General features: G+C 35.5%; 1 protein-coding gene across 1 annotated transcript in view; it reads left to right on the top strand.

Annotated features, from left to right (window-relative positions):
* The window catches only part of USP15 (ubiquitin specific peptidase 15), a 61,154-nt gene extending 43,277 nt beyond the window's left edge, over window positions 1-17,877 (top strand). The window contains 14 exon segments of the mRNA XM_018080386.3: window positions 6,714-6,887; window positions 7,221-7,379; window positions 8,022-8,246; window positions 9,785-9,868; window positions 9,959-10,053; window positions 10,260-10,448; window positions 11,312-11,427; window positions 11,555-11,830; window positions 12,138-12,208; window positions 12,574-12,689; window positions 14,531-14,680; window positions 15,069-15,172; window positions 15,749-15,837; window positions 16,106-17,877. Coding sequence (XP_017935875.2) covers window positions 6,714-6,887; window positions 7,221-7,379; window positions 8,022-8,246; window positions 9,785-9,868; window positions 9,959-10,053; window positions 10,260-10,448; window positions 11,312-11,427; window positions 11,555-11,830; window positions 12,138-12,208; window positions 12,574-12,689; window positions 14,531-14,680; window positions 15,069-15,172; window positions 15,749-15,837; window positions 16,106-16,291 — 2,034 coding nt within the window. The 3' untranslated portion in view covers window positions 16,292-17,877.
* Window positions 17,878-20,521: the final 2,644 nt, after the last annotated feature.

The following is a 20,521-nucleotide window of genomic DNA, read 5'->3' as shown; positions in this document are numbered from 1 at the left end:
TAATTTTAATTACTTATGCAAACTTTTGTTAAATTGGTATGTATGAATTTGCATATATGTAGATTCAAAAGTAACCTTTTAGATGAGAATTCTAGGCATGGGTTATTGCCTTTAGGAGTGTTATACAGTGAAACAAACTTGTTACAGGTAACATCAATATCCCACTGTCTTAAAAGGATTTAATTCTGAGGTCGGTATTTTAGATTATATCAGCTTTGGCTTCATTGCTTTTCAGTTATATCTAGAGAATCAAATGTTCAAATAAGTTCTGAGAAACTGTAGCATAAATTAATAAATACAATTTTGCTGACTCACAAGACAGTGCTCTGGGTAAGAAAATTAGGTGTATTGAGCAGTGCAGCTCTTAATTTGGCTTGGTACCTTTAATATGTCTTTGAAGGTGTGTTTTTTCAAATGCATTATTTGGCAGCCTTCTTAGCAAGGAAATGTGAAGTATCTTTCAGTTTCACCTACTGTGAGTTTAATGTTATCTAAGAAATCTATAGAAGTGCCTTTTAGAGAAAGTATGATGTGTTCTTAACACACTAAGGTCTCACAGACTGCATTCTTACTCTTCCTACTACTGTCTTTTTTCAGGCAGCAATACAAACTGGAGTAGGGGGTTAGACTGAATGGGAAGCAACTCGGCAGAGAAGCGCCCAGGGTCCTGCTGGACAGAAAGTTGACCATGAACCAGCAGGGTATTCCTGTGGCCAAGGCAGCCAGCAGCATCCTGGGCTGGATTGAGAAGAGTATTGCCAGCAGGCTGAGAGAGGTGATCCTTCCCCTTCACTCAGCGCTGGAGAGACACACCCAGAGTTCTAGGTTCACTTCTGGACTCCACAGAGAGATAGGGTTATACTGGAATCCAGTGAGAGGCCACAAAGGTGATCAAGGATTGCAGCATCTAACCTACATGAGGAGAGAGAGATTTGGGGCTATTCAGCCTTCCCTCACTTCGCTTTTAAAGATACAGTCAAAAAAATATAGAGTGCTTGCCCAGTGCAGGGTGGTTGTACCTTGGAGGCAGGTAACTGCAGGATGGAGATGTGCACTAATATTACAGTTAGGCTTTAATGAACCAAGTTCATCTGAGGAGAGGACATCTCCTATCTCCCTTGTTTGACAGGTGCTATGTGGTTTTATCAGCTGCAAAGTACCATCGAGTTCCCCTCCCTACAAAGATTTCTACAGAGCCTGGCTGTCTCCACTCCGCTCACTGTTCCACCCTCCAGTAAGGATTGTGTTGCCTTACTGTTGTGGGGGGTATCATTATGGAGCATGCCAACTGCATTCCATCCGGGAAGTAGCTGCTGCATTTTACCCTATGATTTCCATACTGTTATAACTTCTGTTAGGATGTGAATGTAACTTCTCAGTTCCCTTTAATTTTTACCCCCAGCCATCTTCCCACAGGTGTATCTCTTCACAGGTATGCCAACACAGGATTGTCTGTCAGGAAAAATCTGTTTTCTTTAAACAAAATAGTTTACTGTAGAGTATTGGACTCTGAAATAGTTTCAATTCCATCAATGTTCCCAAAGCTCTGCTTTGATCTCTTCCATTCATTTGGTGCTGGGTATAATCAATATAGCTTCCTGCAACTGAAGCAAAGTTTAGTTTATCCACTTTCCAGCTGATCGCCACTTTTCTCAGATCTCTGTCCTTTCCAAAGAGCATTGAGGGTACTGAATGTTCACATAAGAACCATTTCTGCTTCAGAAACCACTGCATTTCTCAGACAGCTGCTCGTTGGTCTTCTCTCATGTACAGTGAAGGTGGTTTACATCAGAACTGTTATCAGTGTTCCTTGAGGAAGAGGGGCAGTTCCTTACACAGTGTGACCTCCCAAGTCTGACAAACTTACCTGAAGGTTCTTGCCCTGTAACCATACTAGGTAGAAATGTGGTAATCCTGGCAGTGTCTTAAATTTTGTTGCAAGTTTTTAATAGTTCTTCAATCTCTAGGGAAGGTTAGCTTACCCCTTTATCTAAGTGATTATTGTAAAGAGATCTTTGCCCTTCCAAGTAAGGGCTTTCAGTGTTAGAAAGCTCAAGACAACTGGAGGAGAGATGATGAAGAGATGGGCAAGATCCTCTGTGGTACCACAAACAGCTGCAAGCTGATTAGGAGTAGGGCCAAAAAGGTTAAGATACCACTGTATTTTTTCCAAGTGCTGTTCTTTTATTACTGTTCCTTATTTTTGAAAAAGCAATCATTCAATATTATTTCTTATTTTGGTTGTATTGGAACGTTTGTGTAGATTTTTTGAGGTGGGTATTATTCCACATATCTAATTTTATTTTACTTCAGTGCTAACATCAAAGGCTTGATTTTTATTAATAAAGCCTAAATGTCTGCTTTTGCAGATCTGAGTGTGAAATAAAACAGGAAAGACAAAAGATTGCTTCTGGACTTTATGAAAATATGTAATTATGAATGCTTGAACCCATATCAAGCAAAATAAAAGTATTTGGCAAGTAGAGGTTTCATTCACATTGTGCATGTACATAGCTATATTCTAGACCGAAAAAAAAAATTCAGTAAAATGAGTTTCATTAGGCATTGTTGTGCTGCCCCCTGTGGATGTTTTTGAAGTATTACTGTGCTATTTTGGTGGGATACTGGAGATCAGAGCTCTGTAAAAATTTTTTTTTTTGCAGTGAAAACCTGAGAGTCCCAAAATTTTCCTTTTGTGATTCAAAAGTAGGAGAAGAAAGTAAATGTTTTTCTTAAAAATACTCTCTTTTTCCAACATTTTGTTTTTATCTTTTTTCAGTCAGTGTGATTATGACGACTTCTGAATAGCAGCTGTTAAGAGCTTTGCAATGGGGTATTTCAGCAGTTTTATTTCTTCAGAAAGCTGATTAATATTCGCTCTACAGCTGCTTATGGCTGTAAGTTTATCTGGACCAAAGATAACATCTTTCACTGATACCTAAACTGATTAAGTTTTTGGTGCTCTGTTTCAGTCATAGGCATATGGAGTTTTGATTAAGGAATGTATTAACTGAGCACTTTTTTCCATGTCTGATACCAAACAGACAAAAGTAGGATAGGCACGTGTAAAGTAAATCACTTTTTCTCCTATAACTTGGGTCTTTCTTTCAGTTCATCAGCTCTTGGGCTTTTATTAGAAGGCTTAAATCTGAAATTTCATTGTCCCTTTTCTAAAATTTTTATTAAGTAGCACCTGAAACTGAAGAACCAGGATACTTAGAGGAATATTCAATTTTTAGCTCAATTTCATGATCTTAGTGTCTCCTTCTAATTTCCCCAGTTCACTGGCATGATAGCTAGTGATTTTTTCTTTACTTTGGAATTTTATTTTTATCGTTATTATATAATATTATATATGGGATATGAAGAAATGTTTCCTTGTTCCCTTAGGATTATAGGATGATTCGTGGAACTTCAGGAGGTTTCTGATGCAACCTCCTACTCAAAGGAAGGTTGGCTCTGAGGTCAGAACAGGTTGCCCAGGGCTTTATCCAGTTGGATCTTGAAAACCTCCAAGAAGGTAGAGCCTCTCAGCTCCACTGCTTAACTGTTCTTAGAGTGAAAACTTTTTTCCTTATATTCTTAACCTCTCATGTTTCAATTGATGCCCGTTGTTTAATTTCCTCCTACTATGTATCACCATGAAGAGCCTGGTTCCATCTTCTCCTTAACTTCCCTCTGAGTAAGAGAAGGCTGCTCTTGAGTGTCCCTGAAACAGTCTTTTCTGCATCAGGCTGAACAAACCCTGATGCTTCAACCTTTTCCCACAGGACAAGTGCTTCTAGGCCATTGCCTGTCTTGGTGGCCCTCTTTCTTCATTAATTTTTTTTCTTTTTATCAATTCCGTCCTTGCAAACTCTTATTTCAGAATTATCCCATACTTATATTACAGGTATTTAGAAAAGTGTATTTCCCCTCTATGAAGGTTTCATAGGACAGATAGACCTCCTAACATGATCATAGTCTAGCACTGGAATTACAGTATTCCAGTGAGACTACAGCATATTTCCCATGATCTTTTCACTGAATGACCAGTTTGGACTCAGAGACTAAGAACTTTATAGACATATAGTTGGTTAAAGAAAACTTGTGGAGACTGCAGTACCTGAAATGAACTGCCATTCTGTTACCTCTTTAGTTCACAGTTTTCCATAGTTTTACCATATTTGATTTGCCTTTTTGCTTTCTGTTATTCTTCATCTGTTGATATACTGTTAGTTTACTTATGTCTGTGTTTTGAAACAAACAAAAAACCCCAAGCCACTAGATTGAATAGGGCACTAAATCTGATGACTTTGCTGTCTAGTAGATGGTCTTGGTTCTAATGTCTTTTGGTTTGGTTTTTTTTTTTTGTTTGGTTGGGTAGGGGTGGGGTTTAAATTGATGCTTTCCTAAGGCTTCCTTGATAAACTACAATATATCACATCGTGAGAAAATAAGAATGGAGGCTTCCTTTCAGATTGGTTTCTGGATGCTCTTTTTCCTATGACTTTATTCATGTTCTTAAGTAATTCTCTGTTGTCAGACTTTTCAAGAAGTAAACCTGTTTGTAATCATTTAGCTTTGTCAGTTAGGCTGAAAAGATGGGTGGGTGTGTGGCCAACTCTATTAGTTCCTTTAGCAGCTACACTTCTAAAAGTTGTGGTATCTGATAGTTTAGAAAATACATCAGGTTTGTATCTCAGAAATTCCTGTGTTCAAGTAGCCGCTCCAGAACTACCATCAGTGTTATCTTATGTTGTCATGTGGAAATTGTTACAAGAAAAACAGAAATTCTCTGTAATAATCCTCCTGACATAGACATACAAATATTAATTAATATTCTGAGAAAGTGACAAAACCAGTTTATCTGGTGAGGACTAGAAAAAGATAAATTAGTTTTTTGGTGGAAAATACACTCTCAGCACATTGTGTAGTGACTAAGAACCTATAGAAAAATATACTGGTTTTGCGTTATTTACTTCCTTATGTTGGACATTTCTCACACTAAGCTGATCAGTAGAACTGATTTCATCTAAACCATCTAAACCAGGCCAAAAATAATCCAGAAGACAAAGGAGGAGAAAAAAATAGTGAGATGAATGTTTCTTGTGCAGTCAGATGAGAATCAGCAGAGAAGGGGCAGGACTTCTTTGGGCAGTAGGATTTATCGCATTGCTCAAATTGAAAGTGCAGTTTTACCTGAAGTGTAGTTTTATTTGTAGACAGTTTTTGTTTCTGGTCATCTGATGATACTTGGTAGTCCATCCATGCATTTAGGTTGGTGCTGAAGATAATGTTTTGAAAATTCTAACCACTTATGTATGGATGTGAGAGACCAAGCATTTCTCCTCATAGCTTCATGGGTCAGTTTAGAATTGACAACACAGATCTGTGAGGTAGGGGTGCTTGGCATCACCACTACTAGCAATAAAAGCTCTTTGCTGTGTAGCAAGTGGGAAAAAAAGCTTTCTTCAACCCTCGGTGTCCAAAAGCACCTGTAATACCAGGAATTTTTTGCAGTGTTGACAGCTCATGAAAACTTTAGGTGAGGAGGAAGAGAAAGAAAGGAGTTCAATATAGGCATGAAACTCAGCTCTCTACATCATTTGACTGTTTTTGCTGTGTAACATTTCACAGGTATGATAGGCAGACATAGGAATAACTTTTTTTGCCCCACTCAAAAAAGTTGTAATTCTTCCAGTCTGATTGTTGTACATATGCAGTAGCTTTGTAGAGTATGTGAAGTTAAAATTTTTGTTCTTCCCCTTGTTTACAGAGAGGAGAAGAGATTGATGAAATATTTTACCTTTCTTGGAATCTTTGATACAGGAAAGAATGCAGAAAAGCTTATAATATTTAATGAAGAGACTTTGCTAAATATATATGCTAAGGCATGGCATGGGGATCATTTCTGAGTGATGGAAAAGTTTGTGTTGAAAGAAGTGTGAAGAGTAGTGCACAAAAATTCAAAGTGGTTTCCTGAAATTGTAAATCATACTTCAGTGGTTACATCCTGCTATCTCCAAGTGCTGGCAGAAGAGACAAACTGGTACAGAGGATAAGTGATTAGCTCAATCTAAAACAAGGTCCTTGACTTCCTTGAACTAATTTCAGCTCTAAACAGCATCACAAAATTTAAAAGAGCATAGGAAGGTCTGCACCATTTCTAATTCAAAGACTAGCCCATAGCCATAGGCATAGCCATAGAAGAAAAGGAATAGGGCAAGCATCCTCACCTTCCCTTCTCTCCCCTCCCACCCCTGCCAAAAAAAATTCTCTTTTCACATGTTTGTTGGAATGTGGTATAATTTGAATTAGTAAGCCCTGTTGGCTGTCTCTTCCAAGCACCTATGCAGTTTCATCTTTGTGCACCTCTTAACAACTTTCAGCAAGGAGTCTTATAAAGCTACCAGTCATGTCTCAAGAACTACCTTCCTTTGTTTTAAATCTTGATACCAACTGTGCTGTCATGGTGTGGTTGACTGGACTCCTATGTTTAATAAATTTTGAGGTAAATCTTTTGACAAATATTATCTGTGCATAAGTTGCAACCAGTCTTAGTTTAAAATCGTTATTTGTTTCTGGAGAAGATTGATTAGGGTTTTTTCTCCCTTTCTTTGCAGGTACTAGACATTACAGTTTAATCATGGCTACCTTAACAAAATTCAAACATTCTTTCTTTAGAATTAATTCAAATCACTGTTCTAAAGAGTCTGTATTTCTATTTGCAGTGTCTGAGCAACACACCTCCTCTTACAGAGTACTTCCTCAATGATAAATACCAAGAAGAGCTGAATTTTGACAATCCTTTAGGAATGCGAGGTGAAATAGCAAAATCTTATGCCGAGCTTATCAAGCAAATGTGGTCAGGAAAATACAGCTACGTTACCCCAAGAGCATTTAAGGTCAGTAGGGAATTTAAACTGAATGTACATTGTCAATTTTGGATTTGTACTTTTAAGTATACAAAACATATAGAAATACGCAAGAAGAATTTGAAGTAATGTTTATCAGTTTGCAGTCCATTCATTTAACTGTTAAAACACTTGGATGTATATTTAAATAAATGTCACCTGCCCTTGTGCTTTGGTCTTTCAGAATTGGTTTTGACTTCTGTCTCCATTGAAAAGCTTCTCTGTTTTAAGTTTTACCTTTTCAACATGCTGCTGTAGCATCTCAGAAGTATCTATTTTTTCTAACAATAAAGGTACTGGAAGTATTTGTATTTTAATTTTTAGACACAAGTGGGAAGGTTTGCACCACAGTTTTCTGGTTATCAGCAACAAGATTGTCAAGAGCTACTGGCTTTTCTCTTGGATGGATTACATGAGGATTTGAATAGAATTAGGAAAAAGCCTTACATTCAGTTAAAGGATGCAGATGGGAGACCAGACAAGGTAGGGTTTTTGGTGTTGATCATCTTAATTTTAGTCAAGGCTGTATGTTCTACATGATTGTGCACTGAAAGGTTGGGACACTGATCATGTGGGTTTTTTTTCTGGGAGAGATTTCAGAAAATAAGACCATAAAATAGGGAGTTTGTTCAAGAACATGCGTAAATTTCTTTTTATTTGTAAGATAACTGGGGAGATGGGAGGATGGTGTGGCTTTTTTAAGACTTCATTCAGACTTGTTTTTCAGTTCAGTGCTAAGTTCAGTTAGAAAAACAATTTCCATTCTGTTGTTCTTTTATTCTTATATCTATGCAGAATTCTGTCTCTCTCCAGTACTCTTACTTTAGGGAAACTGTTCTTTTGTTATTAGTTAATTCATGTGGAATTTTTAGTTTTATTTGCTTTGTCTTTCCCCAAGTCATTTGGAAGTCTCTCTCAGGCTATGTAATACCACTGACAGAATCTCTGTCATTGGAAAAGCATACCTCTTTTAACCTGTGATCCTGATAGTAGTAACATACCTTACAGGGTCCTTGGGAGTGAGATTTCTATGTTTAGGTGGTTACTGAAAGTTTTCTATCAAGTACTTTTACTAATAATTCTCACTACTACTTTGTCGTAACCCAGATCACACTTTACTTACAGGTGGTTGCTGAAGAAGCCTGGGAAAACCATTTAAAGAGAAATGATTCCATCATTGTAGATATATTCCATGGCCTTTTTAAATCCACCCTAGTTTGTCCTGAATGTGCTAAGATATCTGTAACCTTTGATCCCTTTTGTTACTTGACACTTCCATTACCCATGAAAAAAGAACGCACTTTGGAAGTTTATTTAGTTAGAATGGATCCACTGGCAAAGCCTATGCAGGTAAGTGGCTTAATTCATATATTAACACCCTGATTCATGTGACATTAGCAGTGAACCACGAGTTGCTTTACACCATGTAAATTTATAAGTACAACAAGCAAATCCAATAAGTTTTTGATTTCTGGTATGAATTCTGAAGTTCCACTTAGGAAACCTGAGGTAAACTATACACACCTTCTTATATTTCTATCAAGGAAGAATTGGTAATTTCATTGTGGTTATGATAATAAGGCTTCTTAATCTTTAAAATGTATGCTGACATAATTTTTTATTTGAGTGTTGCTCTAGTGAATTTGTATGGTTATAAAAAGTATTTATACACTTAATTTAGTCCTTATTTCTTGGTTCCTTAATCACCAATGCCAAATATTCATAATAAGTGTATATTCATAATTAGGTAGTCCTGAATTCTTCTGTGCTCTCACCTGATTATCAAAAGAAAAATCTTCAGATGAGATTTCTTTGTGAATAGTACCTCTTCTGCCATTTTTTTAGGAATGATAGTATTATACACCTTATAATGGCATGAAAAAATGTAGATAAGGTTATCATAACCAAGTCGTGATTAAATGGTTCTAGCTGTACCTTATGGGATAAGTGAGGTTGGGTGAAATAAATAAGACACAGGCAGTTAGATTCCAAAAAGGCTTAACACTTGAAATGAAAGTACCATAAGAAGGAAAGTAGGGGGGAAAGGGAGTGTTCTCAAAGGCAGTGTGAATTAGGGAAGTCAAAGATAAAGGGACATGTATTAACTAATGGCAGATGAGCCTGCTAGAAATTTAATTAATTGTGAAAACATGTTTGCACAGGGGACACACACAGTAGTTGAAGATGACTTATATGACCTGAGAGGGTTATGCAGGAGTAATAGAGTTTGGGAAGGGTACAAGTTCAGTAGAGTTTTTTTGAGTCTAAATAACTGTAAAACTTAAGGACATAACAAACACATGCTATAGTTGGCAATTAATTATAAAGTTATAATACGTTATTTCTAATTAATCCTTTCTTTACTATGCAAATAACAGATAAGACTCCTGCGTGGAATTCAGACTGTTAATCATCAGGTTCTCTTTCTCCATGTGAAATTAGAATTCATTGCCTGCCATTGCTTTTTTTTTTTCCCCAGTCATACTTTATAAACAACTTGTGTTCTATTCCAAATTTAATAATGTAGTCAATGGCATGCATATTACTTAAATGGTGAAATAAGTAGGTGCTGTTGAAATACAAATCTGACTAATTGGTGCCGTTAGTCTTCTTAGGGAGAAAATAAAATAACATTCAAATCAGCATCATATAAACTAACAAATGGAGTATTCAGAGTGTGTATGTTTGTAGAGTAAAGTTGTGCAGGTAGCTACTACGTTTTCAGCAGCTTTTGGAATTTGATTTAGTTCATTTACATGCTTCACACCGTAAGTTCAAGAATATGAAAGAAGTATGTGAAATATGCTGCACATGTGATAAGTGGTTTAGGTTTGTTCCTCATGTATATTTGTTCTCTTAAAAAATTAAAATTATATTTTACTTTTTAGTACAAAGTAGTTGTTCCCAAAATTGGAAATATATTGGATCTTTGCACAGCATTGTCGGCTTTGTCTGGTGTTGCTGCAGATAAGGTAGGAGTGATCTCTTATATGAAGCACAACAATGAACAGTTCAATGCACATTAACCTGATTTAATGATGTACACTCCGTTTTCTTTTTAGATGATTGTTACTGATATATACAATCACAGGTTCCACAGGATATTTGGCATGGATGAAAATCTAAGTAGTATTATGGAACGTGATGACATTTATGTGTAAGTACATAAGTACGTAAGTACATTTATGTGTAAGACATTCATGCTTCATGTCTCCTTGCAGTTTGTTTAGTTATCTGCAAAAGATTAAAACCTAGACATCAGGTAAAGATGAAACTGGGAGGGGGTATTATTTTTTTATTTTTCCCCCTTTGCACCCTTTTACGTGACCATTGTTCTTGTATTTCTGATTGTTTTTCTTTTAGATTTGAAATTGCTATCAATAGAACCGAAGATACGGAACAAGTTATAATTCCTGTTTGTTTAAGGGAAAAGTGCAGGCACACTAGCTATAGCCATAGTGGTTCTTTACTGTTTGGTCAACCTTTTCTCATAGCAGTGCCTAGAAACAATACTGAAGATAAACTCTATAACCTGCTGCTGCTAAGAATGTGGTAAGGTTATTGTTTAACAAAAAAATATATTTATTAAGAGTTATGCTAATCATTGGAATCAGTAGGCACTTATTTTTACATGCATTTTTAACAAACTGATTAGATCTGAGTACTTTGTCTTTTATTTGCATTCTGTTAAATTTATTAAATCTAAAATTTTAGCCCCTTGAGATATGAACTGGTATGAATTTCAATTTGATTTCTTGTTAGCATGACCTCATCCAAAAAGTATTTGAGATGACAGTAGAGAGTTCGTCTGTATTGTCAGTTTAAGATAAATAATTCTGTTGTATGCTTAGCTGTTCGTTAGGAATTGGTAAAATGGAAATGTTTTCCAATTATTCTGTTATGGTCATACCTCCTGTATCTACTATACAAGTTTATATACTAATTTATGTTGTAAAAGTACATGGTAGACACTTTCTGAAACTAGGCTGGAATTAGTATCATTATGTGGAAGAAATTGGAATCATGTAAATTCCAGTTTAAATTTAAATTAATTTTCTGTTGATGTAACTTTCTCTGTAATTGAATCCTTATAAATTTTTTTGTGTAAAAAAATACGGTTAATGAAAGTTAAAGAAATTACTTCTGGACAAAGAGAGACTGATCCCAAAAATCAAGTTGTTTAAAATAAGTAGCTGCCAAAAATGTAAGATCATATAGGAGTGGGTTTTCAGATGTGCCTGTAACAGTAGACATGTTTGGCAATAAAACTGTTAATTCTGAATAAATCAGAAAGAAGTGCAGAAATGCAGTACATTAGAAAGAATTTGCTTTAACAATTTAATGACTTGGTTTGAACAAAGTAAATATTTAAAAATCCATTGCTTCTAACTGTTTCTTTCACTTGTTATATTTAGCCGATATGTAAAAACATGTACTGAAAGTGAAGATACTGAAGGATCTCTGCATTGTTGTAAGGACCATGGTATCAATGGTAATGGCCCAAATGGAATACATGAAGAAGGATCTCCAAGTAAGACTGGAATATCTAAACCTGCTTAGTATTTTGGGTTCAATTTGAAACAGAAGTTAACTCTAACGTCTTTCAATTATTGTCATTCTGCCTCATTTTTTGCTTTTTATTCTTCTGATTGCTTCAGGTGAAATGGAAACAGATGAGCAAGATGATGAATCCAGCCAGGATCAGGAACTTCCTTCAGAGAATGAAAACAGCCAGTCAGAAGATTCCGTTGGAGGTGACAATGACTCTGAAAATGGATTATGTACTGAGGATACTTGCAAAGGTCAACCACTCACGGGACACAAAAAGCGATTGTTTACATTCCAGTTCAATAATTTAGGCAATACTGACATAAACTACATCAAAGATGATACCAGGCATATTAGATTTGATGATAGGCAACCTAGGCTTGATGGTAAGTCATGGGGAATGGGTTGGGCAACATTTGATTCTGATACTCTTTTCTGACTCCATTTCTGTGTTTCATTTTCTCTGTGTGATATTTGATATATCTTTTTTTTCAATTGTGAATTCTGTATGAATAATTGATTTGTTATTGAGATTGACTCTTAGAAATGCAGAATTTTTGTGTGCTTCAATTTTTCATCTTAAATTCATGATAGCATTGTTTTATTCATTTTGAAGAATGTTTGCCCAAAGTTAATCCAGTTTCATGTAAAGCAAGAAATAATATTAAGAGAAAATATGTTTTTTAATCTTAGAAAGATCTTTCCTTGCTTTGGATTGGGATCCTGAGTTGAAGAAGAGATATTTTGATGATAGTGCAGCAGAGGTAAGCTGTTTATGTTGCTCCCCTTTCCAGCACAAATAAAACTTAAATGTAAAAAATACAGTTTAATTAATGTGACATGAGACATTGTAAGTCTTCACAAGAAGAAGCTAACATATCTTTTTTTCATGTTACTCTTAGTAAATATGTTGTCATAAATAAACTTCATATACACATCCAAGTAATTAGCACATCTGAGGCTTACAAACTTGGAAGTAAATCTGAAGCTATGAAAACGTTTTGCTTGAATGGTTTCTAATCAGTTTTTCCATATATAGGAGCTTTGTAGTTACTGTTTAGTAAGACGACATCACTAAAATGAGTTTTGTTTCATTTGTTCTCTTAACTCAAGAAATACTTCTCTTTAGGATTTTGAAAAACATGAAAGTGTGGAATATAAACCTCCCAAAAAGCCTTTTGTGAAATTAAAAGATTGCATTGAGCTGTTCACAACAAAGGAGAAACTAGGTGCTGAAGATCCATGGTAAGCGCAAAAGATGAAAAATTGTTAGTTCTGTGGTACATCTCTCAAAGTATAATCAAAACCACACATGAACATTGAGATACCTAACTGATTCCTTAATGCTATTTTGAATCTTGTTATTTCAATCATAATTGAAGATTCTCAAAATGTTTTCTACTTTGATCCATTACTTAACTTAAATTTTTACCATGTGCAGAAGATTATGTTTGTAAGAGAAACAGTTAATGCATTGGAAATTAGGAGGAAGGGGTGATACAAAAGATATTCTAGTCTGTGAACTGTGATGGACAGTGAATGAATAATATTATGACAAATTCAGTGCAGTGGTTTAAACAAATATTCCTTTCTGAGATGAGAGAGGTTGTTGCATACTATTCATTTTTTATGCAAATACATAACTTGCCTTGCATTGATCTCTGAAATAGGGATGTGCTTAAATGGTAGGTTTGTGGGATGGGGGATGTCTGTAGTCATTACAACCACTCAAATTATTGTCCTAACTATTCGTTTTTGGCAGACAAAAATTGATTTTGATTCATGGTTCTTTCAAATTATAATTTTGAATCATATCTGAATATTCACAATTATAGTATGGTCCTGTAAGATCCTTTTTCTCCAGGAATTTTCTAGCAGATAAATTCTTCATCAACTTTGAGCTCAGAATTAAGTTTGAAAAGAGTGTCTGCCAATTTTTCTCTTGTAGATACCTAAAAGTTTTGGAGACCTTCAAACATTGTCACCAGAGATCCTCCTATATTTGTGCAGTGTAGGGAGCTAACTTAGAAAATCTCATTTTTTTTTGTTGGGTTTGCTGGATTATACAACACTGAATAGACCATTTGAGATACCATATAACTCAGGTATGGTGAAGCACTTCCGTTTTTGCAGCACATTTTAAGCAGATTATTTAAACTACAAAATAAAACTACTGCAAAGTCAAACAGCTGCTACTAGATACATTTCACCAAAGGTCATCAATCACATTTTTCTTCATTTGTTAGGTCTTCACACGTCTAATCTACAAGAGCTCATCATCCCTAGTCCAGCACTATTTGTATTCTAGATATTCTAGGCCAGCTGGGAAAACAGATTTTCAATTACAGCTTGCCCTTACAGTTCTCCTAATTTCTTGTCTTTATCTGATGTTGCTATTTAAAGACATTTGTGCAGTCTTTTTACTTAGGGCTCATCTCTTTTTCTTTCCCTTCCCTAGATTTTTATTTGGTACATACCAAGGTGTAGAATATGCATAGACCACTTCACGGAAGAGTTGCTTCCATTCATTTTTCTTACTTATCTTCCTCCCTGAGCCTTAGTTCCTGAAAAATTCAAGTACACATTGTAGGGAACAGAAGTTTATAAGTCACAGCCTGTTTAGTACTTGGCTACTAAGAAGGGAAGTTTTTTTAGTAGTCACTGTTATCTGGTTTTAGGTGTAGGCGAGATGGGGTCAGAGACAGATGAATTTGGAAATTGAAACTTGAAAAAGTCAGTTATCTGTTATTTTTGACTTTTCTTATAGTCAGTTTCAAAACCCTTCATCTTTTTTTTTTTAAATAAAATACAAGAAAGCCACATATAGGGAATCCTATAGAAGATGAGAATTCAATTTTGGGAGAGTGCTACTTTTGAGTTTAAAATGCTGTTGAGCTTCACTGTGATCACACTTGCACATTTTAAACTGGAAGAAATATCAATAGCATTAGTAACAAAAGAAAAAATGTGTGTGGTTGAGTTTTGCTCATTCAGTTCCTCCCCGTGTTACTGACTTTCTCTGTAGTAATGTATTTTTAAATACATATGGATTACAGTTATTTAAAATTGATTTTTTTTTCTTTTAGGTATTGTCCAAACTGTAAAGAACATCAGCAAGCTACTAAGAAGTTAGACTTGTGGTCACTGCCCCCTGTACTGGTAGTTCATCTAAAGCGCTTTTCCTACAGCAGATATATGAGGGACAAGTTGGATACATTGGTTGACTTTCCAATAAAGTAAGAAACCTAAACATTTTGATGCTAGAGGTGTAAAAGCATGACTAGGGCACATGTTTAATACAGCAATTATGTAAAATGGGTGTGTTTTCAGTTTCTATGTGTGTATCCAGTACACACTGATAACAAATTGCTTGTAGGTTAAAAATATGAACTTGGAAAAATAATAATAGTAGATAAATGTGGAAGATTACTGGTTCCCCTTCCACTTCTCACAGAGTGAAAGAGATGCACTGTCAGAATAGTCTGGTGTATGTGTTTTTTTGTAGGGAATATAAGGTAAAGGGCTTGAAGACCACCAAAATGTAAAATGGTTAAAAGTAGTAACATGACTGAATTTTGGTTTGGTTTTTTTGTGTTTGTTTTATTTTGTTTTGTTTTTTAACAGTGACTTGGACATGTCAGAGTTCCTTATTAATCCTAATGCAGGGCCTTGCCGCTACAACTTGATTGCTGTCTCCAACCACTATGGAGGAATGGGAGGAGGACATTGTAAGTTGATTTCAAGTATCATCATTCTACATGTCACCTTTCTTTCTGTGTTGATTTTGATTTAAGTGCTGATCACTTTGAATCAGTGGTGCTTTTTAATGATTTAGGGACAATTTTTTTTCATTGCCTTGAAATGCTTTCACAAGTACTCTGACACAAAAATCTATATGTAATGAGCTTTCAAGAAAAATTGTAGGTTCTTTTATACTTGTAGCTGTGCACACTGCGAAAAGAGAAAGCATAAGAGCTCTACAAGAGCTACCATACTCTTACAACTGATTTTACCTTGCTTGTCTATATTCTTGTTCATTGTGCAAGTCCTTGAAAGTAAAGAGAAAAAATGACTGAGGGATTTTATTTGGCTATCCTGTCTCAGTATACATTGTTTTTAGAAAGGTAATGTTAGTGGTTAAGCTCTCGTTCTATAAAAAAAAAAGTGTGAAAGGTGAGTCTAATAGTGATTATAGGTTTAAGTTAGTTAAATGTGAAGTATTTCACAGTAACAGAGTCTACCAACTGATTGTATTACATCTATGAAGATGCAGAGCCCTAAGACATTCTATTTTTTTGTCCTAGATACTGCTTTTGCAAAAAATAAGGATGATGGAAAATGGTACTACTTTGATGACAGTAGTGTGTCCACTGCATGTGAGGACCAAATAGTGGCAAGTACCTTTTGTGTTTCTAAAATTGAGACTGTTGATATCTTCTGCTTGAGGGAAGAAAAATGAAGAGTAAACAGTGGAACTTGCGTTAAATTTGTAGATAATAGTTTGCTTCTCTCGAAGGAGAGAAAATAACTTAAGTGAAAGGTCTAGATTTCTTTGTAATTTTGTGCTGTATACTTGGAAGCAAAGAAAAAAAAATTGTAACTCGGGTTGTAAATGTTTTGTTTGGAGCCTCGTGAACATATTACACTTTTCTCTTTTACAGTCCAAAGCAGCGTATGTGCTCTTCTACCAGAGGCAGGACACAATCAGTGGAACTGGCTTTTTCCCACTTGACCGGGAAACTAAACAAGGTGCTTCAGCTGCCACAGGCATCCCACTAGAAAGTGATGAAGACAGCAATGAAAATGATAATGATATAGAAAATGAAAATTGTATGCACACTAACTAATGGGAAGAACTAGAAGCCATAAAAGAGACTCTCTTACTGGGGATACAGATTGAAAGAGTGAAAATGCCCACCAAATTAAAAATAAAAATCTGAGATGGGGAGTTTCAGATAACAGAATGTAAATCTTATTACATTTTAACATGTGCAGTACTTGAAGTGAAACAATAAAAACTTAAACAGAAATTGTCTCTAATGCATTTACTGTCTCGTATTCACAAGGTATATATAGGAAATCACAGATAAACCCCTTTTAAGTTTCCGCTGCTGTTCTGATGAATTATGTTTTCTTTTGTTTTGGATGTGAGTTAATAACTAAAATATTAAATCTGTGGACTTCTGACATTTATTTTATAAGTATTGCAAGAATACTACTGCCAAGTCTAGTTTCTGGATGACTGTATAAATGTTCCTTAGCTGCCACACAGACTACAAGTAAAAATGTCATAAATAACTACAGTAGTAGTTTTTTTGAAACAAAAAATTTTTGTTTCTCCCTATTTTTTTCTTAATTCAATCACAATAGAAGAAGTAGCTTGAAAAAGGTGTTTTAACCTTTTGTGTTATAGTGGAACATCCAGAATATTATGTTCATCTTACTGCTGCTGTGGAACAGGTTCTGGATTTCATGCTGCATTAACAAAAAGGTTTTCAATTAAATGTAAGTATTCATTGTTGCTTGTTGGAATCTACTCTGCAGACATAATTCCTGTTATCTTGCTTATAAGATATGCTTAATTTTAATCTGGTATCAGTCCAAAATTTAAAATTGTGCTGTAAGTTCTCTTTCCCCAGTTTTTGTAGTTTGACAGCTTGCAAACTACTCTGTATTAAGGTCAAAGTTAATAGTATTCTGTATCCATAGTAATGACTGTGTATCAGGCTTAGATGAGAATTTTTTCAGTATAACCTGCCTTTAAATTGTTAATTAACAAAATCACTTTAAAGGTAGACCTGTTAATTTTCTTTGTGTGTTCCTGATGGAATTCACCATGGCCTTACAGCATATCTGAAAAGGTAACTCATAAGAGAATTGGCATTTGCATGTTCAAGTCAGAACCTGTACAGTATATAAGGCATACAAACTCCGAATTGGATTTCAGTTAACTATCTTCAGGGGTCCAGGATGCCAAAATAAGTGTGACAGTTTGAAACATTTTTTGATTTGCTGCTTTCCCATTGATCTAGTTGGAAGAATGTATTGTTGATTTGTATACAATACTGCCTTTGAGAGGGGCTCTAAAGTGTGGGGGCACACGTCACATATCTACTACCTGGAGAATTGCTTTGTGTCCCACTGTTTAAACAATTTAAAAAAAGAAAAAAGCAAAAAGTATGATGTTCTTCACTTGAACTAATCAAATACAATAGGTTATAAATTGTGTATTGTAAATAAAAGTTCACTCTGTGAGTGCACATTTTGGTAAATTATTTATTTATGTTAGCATTAAAAAGTTTAAAAAATTGCATTTGACCAGGATATAAATGAGATATGTTGGACATGGCTTTGCTTTATACCTTGATATTAAAACTGGTGTTTCATCCTGGTATTTTAAAGCTGCTTTGAGGTTTGTTTTTTTTTTTAAATGTAAACTAACCTCCTGCATGACAGAGGTTAAAATTTTGTCTGCACTTGAGTTCACTTGGGTTTACATTTGAAATGCGCATGTTTATTTATACAGATTTCAATAAAGCTATTCAAGGCCTTATTTAGTGTTCCATTTTGTTACACGCTCTTTTCCCACACTGTGTCTGGATAATCTTTGTCTAAGACTTACATTTTCAATTACAAAATGGCTATGTAACGACTAACACAGAATAAGATGAATAATATTTCCAGACAATAGTATATAAAAAAGGGGGCTTGTCCTATCATTGGCTCTAAAAGTATTTAAAAGGCTGCAAAAACAGTGTATTGTCATAAATATTTTATTTTTAAAAGTAATACTGTAACAATAATCAAATAGAAAGATACTAATTGTGAGATGGTTCATGAAATATATTTAAGGTTAGATAAACCAGTATGGGGGGGATGATACAAGCTTTTGGCTTAAAACCTTGTAGCTAGGTATGGAATACAGTAACCTAGTACAAAGCTATTACCTAAATATTTATTAATTAAATGAGGATTATATGTGGAGTAGAGGAAGGAATTCTAGAGAAGTGATCTACTCTTTGAATAACACATACAAAGAGGCTCCCTTCATTCATACTCCTATTTGGTTTTCCATATCATGTTAGCCTAGAACTTGATAGGAAAAATCACAGAGGAGCAAAGGATCTAGTTTGATTTACCAAAGTACTTTGGAGTTGGTAGATTGGAGCTTTAATATCTGATAACTCAGATCTCCTAACACACTTCATTCTCCCTTTGAAAATGCAAATACATATACATACACAGAATCTTACATTTGAAGGAATGTACTTACCTTCTAATAGAATTTAAAAGGGTATTGATCAAAGTAGGATTTAGTTAGAAAAAAATTACATAATTCTTTGTTACTGTTAATTTGGCTTCCAAGATTACACATACAAAGTTTCTGTAATCAGCTTCCTAAAGAGAGAAAGAAAACAGCAACATTTCTGTGGGTGTGTCAAAGGTTTCTGGGAATTCAGTCAAATTGTGAGTTTCATAAAACTTACATATTCATATATAAGATATGATAACTCATCCAGTGTGGACATGCTTAACAATACAGAAAATATATTATTATTTACAGTGTTTATCAAAAGTTATTGTCACTCAACTAGACATTTATATAGAGAAGAGGATCCTAACATCTCCCTATGAATCATGTCAGATAAAAATCTACAGTCAGCTTTCTTTTTTCATCAAAAACCTTGCTATAAATAAGTATCAACAAACTCTAGAATTATAAGATTCACTTAACCTTGTTAATATGACAGTCACTGAAACAAAACAGAGTAGGAGGCAGAAGACAGCTTGCAATTGCCAGTTACTCCATGGACTTTGTGACAGCAATATGTCATTTAAAGCCACACTGGGAGGGAAGGAGAGGTGAGGGGAGAGTGCACAGAACCTGTTGTTCTAGTTGGCTTCAGACAATGTTCTGAATGCTTCAGTATAGATCAGTTCCCTGATCTCTTCCATCACCCACCTAAATTCAAGTCCCACCTGCCTTCCTGGCACACTGAGGTGAAGTTTGCAGCTTACAGTTGAGCTGACAAGATGAGAAAAGCTCTTAAGATGTTCCCCTGTCAGATACTGCAACTACCACTAGTTGCTGATGGGAGAGCCACAACCCCTTCTAGGTTTCCCAGGAAGTTAGCCCTGTGTTATGGAGTGCAGTGTATTTTTTTAAGTAATTTAAAATCTTAAGAAGGAAGTCAGAATGGCTGGAAAAGTAATTAATTGGCAAACCCACTACTTTTCTTCAAAAATTATGTCGCCTTCTTTGAGGTCAGACTTTGTAATTGCAGGTTATGGGTTTTCATTGTTTCTGTGCACTCGTTACTTTGACAAAGAAAATCACCATAAATGTAGTGAAACAATAAGAAACCTGTATCTGATAGAATAAGCATGTTCTTAGTCTGCAGGCAAATTGCTCTCTTCAGATTTTTTTTAATTCCTTTTCCTTAGCAGGTAAACATTGTGGAAATGGTTCCACTTCCATAGTTCCAAGATTGCATGCTTTACTGGCATCATGTGCTCCTGAGGCAGGCAGAGAGACCTATCTTACTAAAAAGAAATTACATCTTGGAGTAACATGAAAACCTTGGAATAGTCCAAATGTGACAAATTTATTTAGGGAATCAACTGGGTTACTATATGCCAGTGTATTGGGTCTGACTGAGCTGGAGTTCATTTCCCCATAGCAGCCCTCACAGTGCTGTGCTTTGCATTGGTAGCTAGAAGGGTGTTGATAACACACCAGTGTTTTGGCTACTGCTCAGCACAGCATCAGCACTGTAACATTCCTCCCTCAATCGAGGGCAAGATCGTGGGAGGGGACACAAGCAGGCCAAAGCTGACCCAAACTGACCAAAGGGATATTCCAGACCATATGATGTCAGCTCAGATATCAAAGCTCAGGCAAGGAGCAGGGAGGCAGGCATTCATTGTCTCCAATGGCTGCCTGCTGAGGAACCGTCACGTGTGCTGAAGCCCTGCTTCACACAGGCCAACCATCGCTGCTGATGGGAAGTAGAGAATAAACGGTGCTTTGCTTCTGCTCTAATAAAGTGCCTTATCCCAACCCATGAGTTGTTTTC

The sequence above is a fragment of the Manacus vitellinus genome, unplaced genomic scaffold (genome assembly GCF_001715985.3).
Source record: "Manacus vitellinus isolate BGI_N305 unplaced genomic scaffold, ASM171598v3 scaffold_5_pilon, whole genome shotgun sequence".
Classification (NCBI taxonomy): Eukaryota; Metazoa; Chordata; class Aves; order Passeriformes; family Pipridae; genus Manacus; species Manacus vitellinus.
This window is presented reverse-complemented; position numbering and strand designations above follow the sequence as displayed.